The 12,649-nt window shown below is 37.8% G+C and overlaps 1 protein-coding gene across 4 annotated transcripts in view; it reads right to left on the bottom strand.

The window, feature by feature from the left end:
* Positions 1 to 272: 272 nt before the first annotated feature.
* Positions 273 to 12,649, bottom strand: part of UBE2Q2 (ubiquitin conjugating enzyme E2 Q2) — a 66,544-nt gene continuing 54,167 nt past the window's right edge. For 3 of the 4 annotated variants that reach the window (XM_067534820.1, XM_067534819.1, XM_067534823.1), the window contains exons 8-13: positions 10,550 to 10,640; positions 10,152 to 10,210; positions 8,345 to 8,393; positions 7,166 to 7,261; positions 4,897 to 4,963; positions 273 to 1,991 (exon numbers count right to left, since the gene is read on the bottom strand). In XM_067534820.1, coding sequence (XP_067390921.1) covers positions 1,960 to 1,991; positions 4,897 to 4,963; positions 7,166 to 7,261; positions 8,345 to 8,393; positions 10,152 to 10,210; positions 10,550 to 10,640 — 394 coding nt within the window. In that variant the 3' untranslated portion in view covers positions 273 to 1,959. The other variant, XM_067534822.1, reaches the window with a different exon arrangement.

Consider the following 12,649-nt stretch of genomic DNA (forward strand, 5'->3'; position numbering starts at 1 on the left):
TTTTATTCATTAGATTATAGTGCACTTTATGGGCTATATTTGAAGACAATTTAGGAATTTCATCCAGTGCAGAATGCTTTAATGTACATACTTACTGGTGCTTTTCACACAAATGTTTTACACCAGTGTTCATGACCCTGAAACTCAAAAGTGGTTTTGACCTGTTGACCAGTTTTCTTTTATACATTGCATTGGTTGGGAACGAACAAAAACAAACACATGTTCATGAACAGAAAGCTGTCTATATTCAGAGACAGTAACCACAAACAGAATAATTCTTAAAATGGTTCTTTATTCATAAACTTGATGCAAGTTTACAAATTACTGTACATTGCCAAATAATTCTGCAATGAAAAATGAAATCCAAAACAAAGCATGCCAAAATGTGCATCTGTCAACCTGCTAGCCCATTAGAATATTAAAGAATTCAATAATGTATTCAAAGATTTTAGCCTCAGGTTTTAAGGAACTTTAATGCTTAATGAGTTCTGCCTTTCACTTAAGGTTGCTATCTGAACAATTGGCTACCAGGTTTGTATACGAATATATGTACAACCAAGTAAGCAGAAAGGCTGGCAAGTCATCCACTATACTCCCTAGAAGACTATTTGAAACAGTACATAACAGGAGTAGTGCCAAATCCCATCAATCTGTTCTTTCCAGCTAAAAACTGGATCTAGAAGCAAATGCACGAGGGCCCATGGGTGCCTGATAGAGAAAAGAAGAGCACAAATTTGATAGTTGTAACTAAAAAAACCACATGCTTCTGGTCTAGAAAAAGTGCTTAATCCATGGTACACACCCTTATATCAATCCCTGGAAGTACAAAGGTCTAATCGCTAATACTACAACCAAAATAGAATTGATTTAGGTAAGGCAATGAAATATAGTAATTATACAGATCCAGATTCATTTCCTAATAATGAAAGAATAGTTCCTGTTAGTCTTTCAATAACAAAAAGCACTGTCATGACTATGGCAACATTATTTTTAGAACTCTGAATCAGGTGATGTCTTTTTGTATTTTATTGTAGCTTTTATATAAAAACTTTTGATCAAGGATTTTCATCTTGATTTGTGCCAATCACGTTATAAGTTCATTAGTTTACAAATGATTGCAACAACCCGTTAATAAAATGGAACACCTACAAAGATTTTTAGTATCTTAAATAACTTCAAGCTTCATACTGTGACTCCTTTTGTTAAGTAGCTTGAGCCAACAAGTAGCAGGAACAGCCCAGCAAGATTCTGATGCCCCAGTGGAAGTGACTAATTATAAGGTTTTATTGGCACAGCCTTGCTCTGCTTAAAAATACAACAATCTAATTAAGAGCATCTCTTCCAAAAAACAGTTCATATCTTCATACAGCCATGAAAAAAGTTTAATGACTTAACATACATGTTGTTTTCCTATATCATTAATTTGGCAATACTACAAATGTTTTCATTTTAGACCAGAAAAACTACTGTGATTTACAAGACCTGAAATTTCCTAAAACAGTATTAAACAATGTATTAAACTTTGTTGGCTTTAAATGAAACAAATACAATGCAAGTCTCTGCAGTCCATATTCTGCAAAAGGTAAGAAGTATACAGAAGAGTGCAGTGAGTGACTCCTATCGAATGATCTTTTAGTAACTCAATAGCCAGCTTTAAAAAGTTTACACTTTTAAATAAAAGGAGAAGAGAGGGAGTGGCCCAAATATGCTTAATCCATAGGGACAAATACAGTAAAGGCCAAAACTGCTCAGTCCAAGAAACCTAAGAAGAGCGAAATGGTAAGGCTGTAAATTATACTGGATGTGTCAGTTGACATATTATCCACTAACTTATCTAATAGCTGAAGTCTTCAGTACGGCTGTTATAGGGGCACTCATAGCTTGAGTCTGTGTGTGTGTTGGAAAGAAATAAAAAAGAGCTCATTTGACATTGGTCCAGGTGTACAACAGTCTACAATATTAACCATCTTCTTTTGGAGGAGTGTACCACCCTACAAAAGAACAAAGAAACACATTAGGGACTCAACTACTGTGAGACAGCTTTAGGTTCTATTTTCATGTGCAATTGAAACGTAATTGTATTTGAAAACTAGACCAATCCACCACATGCCCTAAACTCCTGTTGATTTGAGTGGCAGCTAAAGCACTTATCCCCTTGCAAGATCAGACCCAATATTTATATCTGAAAATAAAGCATTAACATTGAGCTCCTGTTGGTGGCAGCCATCCTGCTGAATTAGTCAACTCTTAATACACTAATATAGAAAGCAAAGAGTAATGTGATGTAGTTTCCATCTGCTTCAGTTAGAACAAAGACCCAGATTCTGGGATGTTGTAAATTTTGTAAGCAAGACACGAGAAGTAATTCTTCCACTCTACTCAGCATTTATAAGGCCTCAAAACTGGAGTATTGTGACCAGTTCTTGGCACCACACTTTGGGAAAGATGGACAAACTAGAGAAAGTCCAGAGGAGAGCAACAAAAATAATTAAAGATCATGACTGAAAAACCTGGGTTTTAGTCTAGAGAAGACAAGACAGAGGGGGGAAGATGATAATAGTTTTCAAGTACATAAGAGCTTGTTACAAGGAGGAGGGAAGTAAATAGTTGTCATTAACCTCTGAGGATAGGGGAAGAAGCAATGGACTTAAATTGCAGCAAGGGAAATTTAGGTTAGACCGTAGGAAAAACTTTCCAACTGTAAGGGTAGTTAAGCACAGAACAAGTTACCTCTGTCATTGGAGGTTTTTAAGAACATGTTAGACAAACACCTGTCAGGGATGGTCAGAGATCAGTGGTTCTCAACCAGGGGTACAGGTACAGCGCGGTACACAGAGGTCTTTCAGAGGGTGCATCAATTCATTTAGATTTTTGCCTACTTTTACAACAGGCTGTAAAAAGCACTAGCGAAGTCAGCACAAACTAAAATTTCATAAAGACAATGACTTGTTTATACTTCTCTATACTGAAATGTAAGTACAATATTTATATTCCAATTGATTTTATAATTATATGGTAAAAATTGAGAAAGTAAGCAATTTTTCAGTAATAGTGTGTTGTGAAACTTCTGTATTTTTATGACTGATTTTGTAAGCAAGTAGTTTTTAAGTGAGGCAAAACTTGGGGGTATGCAAGACAAATTAGAGTCCTGAAAATGGTACAGTAGTCTGGAAAGATTGAGACCAGAGTGCTGCCTCAGTGTAGGGCACTGGACTAGATGACCTATTGAGGTCCCATCCAGTCCTACATTGCTCTTTTCAATCCTGCAAGCTATGCATATAGTCATTTGTGTGACTACATTGGTATATGCATATGAAAATCCCATGCTGCTTGTGCATGCTCAAATTTTGCACAAATGTTTGAAAATATAAACCAAGATATTCCTGGTGTTACAAGTCAGTTTCATCCTGCTGAGGAGGGACTGGGAATGAACTGTAACAGCAAGTTCAGAAATGCCAACTAAGCAGTTAACCTTTCAATATACATTTCATTTGCTACATACCCAGAATAAACTTCTGATTCTGTGAAGGTTCAAGCTGGTGAGACCAAATTGAGCAGTGTTTTTTTTAAAACAGATGCTGCTAAATCTAGATCGTGATTTAAATTCTACTCACCACTCTAGCAGAAGTTAAAAGCTCTGCCTCAAATTTTGTACAATTAGTACAGTGCCTACTTAAGCTGACCGTAAGGATCTATAATAGCCATAAGTTAACGAAGAAGCCTTTAAACATCTTTAATACTGTGGATGTTTTGTGTATTCGTAATCAGTGTAGTCAATGTAGCGTATAGCTAGAAGTAAATAGACAGCCATATTGACTTGTTTAGAAGAAGAAACACAACCAAAAAGCTCAAGTAATAGCAGCTAATCATAATATTTCAAAGTGTTTTAGAATCAACTATTTCCAATTCACTTCATTGGTACAGAAGACGTGCTTATTTTACAGATAGGAAAACTGAGGCACACAGGATAAACATGTCCAAAGTCCAACTCATAGAACTTTCCTGGCTCCCAGTACTAGATTTTAACCACAGGATCACACCCTGTACCTAGATGAAGATTCTTTGCTAAGTCAGTCAGTCAGTAAGGCAAGAAAGTGTCGATAATAGATACTTCTCTTTGGAAGTATTTATTAAACAATGGAGATGTGCTTTAAAAGTAATTGACAAGGCTAGGTGAATTGCCTAGTGGCAAAACAATGCTGAATCATGGTGTGGAAGGTGAGATCAGTTATTTGCTCTCAGGGGGCTTCCTCAAGCTGGAAAGTACCCATACTAATTTCTAGAGGGAGCCATGTCCACCTTACCACCAGCCAGTTGTAACTGGTTTTGTATGTGGGAAAAGCATACCACCCCACTTCCAGAGCTAGACTGAACAATTCTCAGGCTAAACGTTTTCATTTTCAATCTTTGATCCTCCCCTTCGACTTTATTCACCCATTGATGGTTGCTTTCACTTGTCTTGCACTATATTTAGATAAGCTCTTTGAGGAAGGAAAGATGTCTTATTTACAGCGAAGCATCTAACACTTCAGGCACAACAATAAACTTTGGGCAATCAGGTAGAAACAAAATTCAAAAGAGAGAGAACCCTTCAAATACATGGAAGGAGCATAGGCCATTCTTGCTTTATCCAAAATAAATCAGGTAAAACTTTGTATTGTATGGCAATTATATTAGTTTCAAGCACTCATTTTCCTCAAGCAGGAAGATAAACAAGGTATAGGTTTGTTTAAGCAGGTGAAAACCCTCTAGCGTTTTTTAACTAGTTTTACCCTCTAAGAGGTGGGTTTAAAAAGCAAATCTAGACAGGAAAGCATTTTGTATGCTTTCCCATGCCACAGGACAATTTGTACAGACAAGAACATACAACATTACAAAATGTAAATATTTACATACCATTTTTCTCATGTATTTGTACTAGAGACTTATAGGACTGCTGTGCTCTTGCTAGATTATATTGATTCTGAAAGAAAAAAGTAATTTAATAATGCCATCAAGTAGTGACATCAAGCCATGCAGGCCAAAAAAATATGGACAAATATTTAAGCAAAATACCATAAAGTAACGGTTTTAAAAGTTAGACTATGCAATAAATAGCACAAAAATGTCTGTATTAAGAGGTGCCATGCAACAAAACCAACTGAAGTCTTAAAAATCCATGGTCTCCGGGACTGAAGAGCTGATTTTTTTTTCATCTCATCATACTAAAAAGCCATATACAGTAGTGTGATGGGGCTTGCTAATGAATAAAATACAGTGCTTTAGGTTTCAAAGTGTACTGTAATAAAGTGCTGCTCTTACACCCAGAATATTCACATTCCATTTAAATAAGGCTATCTTAAGACATTGCATTCTGAAGCATGTACAAGTTAAAAAAAAATATTTTTGTCATGCCAATACAGGCAAATATTAGGACAGTTAAGAGTCTGGCTACACTGCAGTAAAACACCTGCACAGCTGAGTTGTGCTTGAAGGGCTCAGGCTGCAGGGCTATAAAAACTGTAGGGTAGATGTCCGGGCTCAGGCGGAAGCCTGGGCTCTGGGATCCTGAAAGCAGGAAGGACCCCAGAGTCTGGGTTCCAGCCTGAGCCTGGACATCTATGCTGCAATTTTATAGCCCTGCAGCTGGAACCCCAGACAGCTGACACAGGCCAGCCACAGATGTTTTATTGCAGTGTAGACAACATTTCATAGATGACTAACTTTTAGGGTAAGGGACATTCCATGAGGACAGACTTCAAAATCAACCTCTTACATATGTTTAAAAAGATTCTGAATGTCAAACTAATTAGCCATCTTCCACACAAGGCTTGTAATGTTAAATCCCTGCTCTCAGGGTGAGAAATTCTTATTAAAAAAAGTGGAGCAGGTGGAAGTGGCACAATTTGCATGTGCTCAATATCAAACACCTCTACCATCTGCAGGCTCTCAGAATTTGAGATGGTTTACACATTTGTGCTACAGTTTGGAGCAGAGGCCTAAAAAGCCTGTGGTCCCTAGAATTCCACTTGACCACAAGAATACATATCTGAACAGTGTTAAATTATAACAACACACTAAGACAGACACAATGGAAATTAAATTTAGGTTGATAAGAACAGAAAAACGGCTTAAGTTTTAACAGTCAATGGACTTTAAAGTCACCAACAGGACAGCATCTCCTGCCATAGGGTAAGCAGAAACCATGGGTAAAAAAAAATGTAAGAATGCGTAAGTGATCTAGGCTCTTAACTCATTTTCAGAAGTAATTTAAACCCTTACGAAATGTCTGACATTTAAGTGCCTAATCCACTTTGAAAGTGGGACCTGGGTAAACATTTTTAAGAGTACCTAACAGCATGATTTCTCGTTTTGTATTATGGTGAATTACCAGTCTGTTTCTATGCACACAAAGTTGAAGTGTACCTTATTAAAGCACAGAGCAGGTGTCCCATTAATAGTGGTAAGGTCAGAATCACTTTTACACACCCACACTCAGGATAGTACTTTCATTAATTTTTCATCCTTTATTAAAATACAATTTTGTTTACCAAAAAGCTTCCTTCAGACACTTTTACTCAACTACCAAGAGGAGGCAAAAAAGTTAACTTGGATCCAATAACCTCCCTGTACCAGAGTGACATACTTCAGAATCCTGTATAGGGATGCAGAGCTCCTCACTCATCCTATCATGAAAATATAGCATGGACTCAGTTAGCACCAATCAGGATTTAAGAAGGGTTGGTGCCTCTCCTCAGAAATAGAGGGAACTAGGGATAGAGGGACAGAGCACTAACAGAGAAAGCCTTAAGAGTCAATCTTGGGAGAAAAAAGTTCAGGCTGAAGTTTATGTTGGATTAAATTACCAATAGAAACCAGAAAGAGGACAGTAGGACTTTTACCTGCTTATAGCCCCCTTCCATGTAAATAAATTTGTCCCCCCCAGCCCACACACATTGTTTCCTAGCAAACCATATAGTTCATTTCCAACAAGCTAACTACAAATACACCAATATGTCTCAGTAGACAAACATCAAAAAGTTTATATTGATATTAATCTTCAAACCAACAGCTGTTTTATATTTGAGCTTTCTATAAGATGTCAACATAAAATAGAATGGAAGATAAAACAAGTGTTTAGCCATAACACAAAAGTCACTTCAATAATTATACATAATATATTTACCTTATTGGCTCCAAACTGTACTCTGGCTTTTCCTTTGACTAAAGTGGCATTGATCTGCATGATGACCGATTCTATTGAATAGGCACTACTCCAGCCCTAAAGGAAGAAGGAAATACTTCTACAGAATATGTGCTTGTATTCTTATGCTCACCTTGCAAATCCACTTTGGAAAGTATTCTTTTTGCTAAACTGTAGCAAACCATGCTATTTTTGGTTTAAATATATAAAACAATTAGTTATTCCCAAGAGAAATACAAGAAACTAAAGTAAACTATGTTAGCATAAAGAGCTTGTAGGAAAAAGGAAAAAGCCAAGTTGCACACATTTCCAGAATCTGGTAAGACAAAAAACAAAGAAAAACACAACTACATTATAGTATTCTACTCATTTTCAGCTGGCTTTACAACAGCAATTACAACTTTAAAAAAGATTGCTTTTAAGAAATCAAGCAATTAAGTGACCAAAAAGATCTTGCTCCCACACAGCTGGGCAGCCTTTCTGGCACTGTTTCACCTCTCCAGGGTTCACGCAAGTCTCTGCTGGACTTTTACAGGAGATGTTTTTGTAGGGGAGGTGCTGTCCACTGTGTTCTCCCTTCCCTATGCAGCAGATATCTACTCCTAAGTTAAAGCTGCTTCCAGCAGCATTAACCAAAGCTCAGCACCTGTAACCCATATCAGATTTTGTGGGGCAGCTGATAGGGTAGGAGGTAGGCAGAGGGCTCAGAGGAGCAGGACAAAGTGATCTTGCCTTTTATTGGACCTGGGGGTTCCCTCTCTCACAGACCCCAAGAATCCACCAAGTTTGGGGTGTGGTGGGGAGAAAGAACAGCACTTCTGTCTTCTTTCCCTGCCCAGGCCCTCCAGTGTGAAGGAGGAAGATCTGATGCAAGTTCAGTAAGGGGTGACCCTTACAGAGCTCAAGCTTCCTGAACCTTGTTCCCCTATGGCAAGCATTTCCACAGGAGTGTATGATTTAGCCCTTTGTTCCTAATAGGTGGTGGTGTTTAAGCTCACAAACACCTACTTATTACTGCTATTATTCTTAAGAAGTATACTTCGTTCTAGTCAGGATGCTAACTGCTATTACAATCACTTCTTTAAACTTAGCATTGCACCCTTCAACCATTACTCTTGACAATTTAAAAAAAAATACAGAAGATTTTGATTTTATATTCACCTGTTTAGTAAGAAGTTCCATGCATAATGCTCCCCCACCCAGGACATACCTATTAAAAAAAAGATAGATTAGAAATTTTCAATCTAACATGGCTTTTGTTTGGCATCTTTCAAGACCAGTTAGTAAAGAGATTACAATGTAGTCATACCCTCAGGCTTTTATGGGTTAGTCTATCATACTGTTTGTTCAGCTATAAATAAAAACTAGAGAGCAGTTTCAAGGGCAATATTTTGCTATTTGTTAGCCATATACATTTATTTATATAGAGCAGAAAGATGTCTAGAGACAAGACAAACTAATTTGCTTTGCCCAACCATGAGGGAAGTCTTAGTGAGAATCAGTGACTCAGCTAGTCTGCTCAGTTTACACAGTCAGAACTGAAAAATGTGGCAGAGAGATGCTATTTTTGATGGCTCTATTGTGGACATAGTACTAATAGATAGTTTTTACAGTTACTTCTAAAAAAGAATTTCACACAATTCTAGCAACTTTGTAAGTATGTGCAGTGCCCTCCTCTTCACAGAACAGACAGGCCAGAGGGACATCATTATTTATCATCTTAAAACTCACCTTCTCCCAAAGCACTTTGCTGCTTCTAATCCAAATAACTCCCCAGTATGCACTATATATACAGGGAAATCACTCTGAATGAACATCAGCAATCCACAACATACTTAGGCAACAAAGGGAATGTGATGGAGCAAGGGCAGTTTTAAGCCCACAAAGTGCAGAATGTCGTCCTTCATCTGGATTACTGGGGGCATTCTGGACACATTTCTGAAGATGGAAATGTGTCACATTCCTCTGCAGATAGTCCTTAAAAACCTAGATCTTCAGAGCTATTAACCTTTTATTTTCCAGCAATTTTGCCCAGGAAGCATCAGTTTAAGCAAGATAGTGAGCTTCCAAATGGATAATGAATGTGCACTGTTTTCATTTTACTTTTCACATACTTGTGTGTGACAGCAGCAGTAACATCTACCATTCAAAAATCTTGAATCTTAATTTCTTGAATTAAGGTTGACAAGAGGTTAAGACAGAGTCAGAATCAGTACCAGCTTCCTCAGGCTCTAAATTCAGAAAAATTAATGAGAACTTACTGTAGGAAGCTGAGTGACAGCACTAAGGCTGAATTCCATCCCCTCCCAACAAATATCCATAAGCTTCCCCAACACAGCCCAAGCAACGTACTTCAGTAGTACCCTAAAGGAATCACCTTTACGAGTAAGGTGGTCATCAAATGTAATGCTCTTTGGCTATAGTTGCACTAACCTTTTCCCTAAAGCTCCCCACTGTTAACAGACCTGCAGTTCCACTGGTGTGAAAGCCAGTGTAGACTGGCCACTAGCATTAAAACCACCACATCATCTGCTCTGCTCAGGGCAGGATTAGATCACATGGAGGTAAAAACACTGGTAGTTATCCTTACTGTTATACCTATCACTGCTATTGCTAACTTCAATAGCAGGAAGTTCTAGGGAAAAGAATGAGTGTACCCACACCCTTTGAGAAGTCACAATGGTCACTAAAATGAACTAAGCCAACACATTTCATATAGACAGCCAGCTGGAAGCTACTTTAGTTCACTTATTTGAATTAGCAGTGGTTGAGAAGCAACTCTCTGGCTCTCATTTCCTGAGCATTGTCATCACATTTTGTCCTACAGTAGTTTACCAATACACATCATGGGGCGACGCTTTAAAATCCAGTTGTAATTCCCAGAAATCTAGAGTGTCTTCAGCACAGTTTCTACTACAAAAAACATTTTCATACAAATCAGAGGTTTAAAAAACAAAAACAAACTTACCCTCCCGTGAGCACAGGAGATACCACTCGCACAAAGGGAGGATCAAAAGGAAAATTATCCTGAAAAGCATAATGAAGTATAGAGTTAAAAGCTATGCTGCAACACTGATTCCCAGTAAGAAAAAGATATTTCAATTTATTCTTTGGGAAATTCATAGTACATAGATTTTGAAAAATTAAATTTTCATCTTTCGTTCATGTAGACGTGTACACTACTTCCAGCAGAAAAAAAATTAATAGCCTTGGAATGTGATAGTAGCATACTAAAAATCTTATCTGTTTTTGAAAGCTATGCCATCATTCTTCAAACAGAGCACATGGCTTACTATAATTTAAAGTGGTTTCTACATCCAGATAGTAAAATTTCCACCCCCCAGTACTTTACTGATACCCGTTTACCTTAAATGAGAAGTTGAGCAAAATGTATTCTACGCCTTCTTTTTCTTTTAAGACCTGAAGATCACTATGTAACGGGCTGTCAGGATCAACTCTAGGAATTAAAGCGGGGGGAAGGGAGGAGGAAACAAAATTAAATGAATTGTTTGGCTTTCCATAGAAGAGAAGTTACCCTTTAAAAGTTCCTTTATCTCCTTTAATGTTCTTGCAATTTCAATTAACTGTAGAAAATCAAAGCACAAATACAAGATAAACAGTCTGCAACTGAAAGTAGCCGTAAGAAGATTTGCTGCAATGTATCATATTCTTACCAGTATTTATGTCATTGAAGGAGTATGAATGCAGACATTCAAATAAAAACTGTTTTGTTTCAAAACAGTAATTCAATTTTCTTCACTGAAAACTGATATCCATTTAAAAGCATTTAACTTTTAGAAGGAGATTTTTACACTCTTACTCTGACCTGCAATTTTTACTAACTGAATTAGTTATATTGATGTATTCTGCCAAAGTTCTAGATCAGTGGTTCTGAACCAGGAGTACCCATACTACTGGGAGCATGCAGAAGTCTTCCAGGGCATGCATCAATTCATCTAGATATTTGCCTAGTTTTAAAACAAGCTATATAAAAGACACTAGTGAAGTCAGTACAAACTAAAATTTCATAGAGTTAATGACTTTTTTATACTGCTCTACATACTATACGCTGAAATGTAAGTTTATTTATATTCCAACTGATTTACGTTATAATTATATGGTAAAACTGAGAAAGTAAGCAATTTTCCAGTAATAGTGTGTTGTGACACTTCTGTATTTTTATGTCTGATTTTGTAAGCAAGTAGTTTTTAAGTGAGGTGATTCTTGGGGTATGCAAGACAAGTCAGACTCCTGAAAGCGGTACAGCAGTCTGGAAAGCTTGAGAACTACTGTTCTAGATTACTGTAGAACCAGAAACTGTGCATCTGTGGAATTAGTAAAGCCAATGGTATCAGCACAATTTCAACAACCCTGTTTGTTGTCAGACACACGGATGGCAGGATTACAAATAGCTACTGGCCTGATTATCAATTCTTGCAGTGTCAGGTTAATCCTACCTCAAGACCTGGCATTCCAATAAGCTTTTTAGTAAGAACACAGAGAGTCTGTTGTAAGTTTGGTTACATAGGTGCTGGATGCATCATGCACTCTGCTGAAGACCTTAGATATTCCATTGGAAGTCTGCATAAATTATTACTGCTGAATCCAGCAGTACAGTTCTCTGAGTGCCTACAACCACAGTCAAAGAGGGTAACCAGATTTATGTCCATGGCAGCTCAAAAGGAAGCCCTGCTGCTGGAGTTGGGACAGTGATCCATGGAGAGAGGGTGTTCCCTCACAGCAGCAGGCCTGTGTCCATGCAGTTCTGGGAGAACCTGGTAAAAGTGGTGGTATGAATCCCATCAGACTAAGGGATGAATGTAACTAGCTTGGTTTGGGTGTGTTTTTCTTTCCTAGAGGTTAGTCTGTAGGTTAGCATGTAACCCTATCACCAGGGATGATTTCAAAGGAACTGCTCTGGGAATATTTTTTAAGATAAAAGATATATACACATTAAAGTATAGATGTGTCAGTAGTATTGGCCAACATGTGTAAAAAGCATAACATTTTCACTCATTAACATTTCATAATTCACACACACGGATTAGGACTATATCCTGGAATTGTGTTTTTTCCAATTTAGGCATATCTAAGGTTAAGATTTTTGTCATGGTTATTTTTAATAGAAAAATTCACAGACGCCTGTGACCTGTCCCTGACTTTTACCAAAAATTACTGGCAAAATGGAGCTGACCGTGGCAATGAGAGCCCAAGCCCTGCTGAGGGGAGGTTGGGGGGGGCGGCTAGCACCCACTGCCAGTTATGGGGCCCTCTGCCATCTGGGAGCTGCAGGGGCTGTCCTCCACTCCCAGGGCTGAAGCAGAAAATATCACAGAGGTCTCTAGAAGTCATGGAATCTGTGCCCTCCGTGACAATCTTATCCTTAGGCATATGTCATTGTTGAGCCATAATAAATAAAAAGCTGCTAAAGCCAGTAATACATTTTGGTTTTTATATAACTTGAAC

This window comes from Emydura macquarii, unplaced genomic scaffold (genome assembly GCF_026122565.2).
Source record: "Emydura macquarii macquarii isolate MOO-44397 ecotype Brisbane River unplaced genomic scaffold, CSIRO-AGI_Emac_v2 contig_3451, whole genome shotgun sequence".
Taxonomy (NCBI): domain Eukaryota; kingdom Metazoa; phylum Chordata; order Testudines; family Chelidae; genus Emydura; species Emydura macquarii.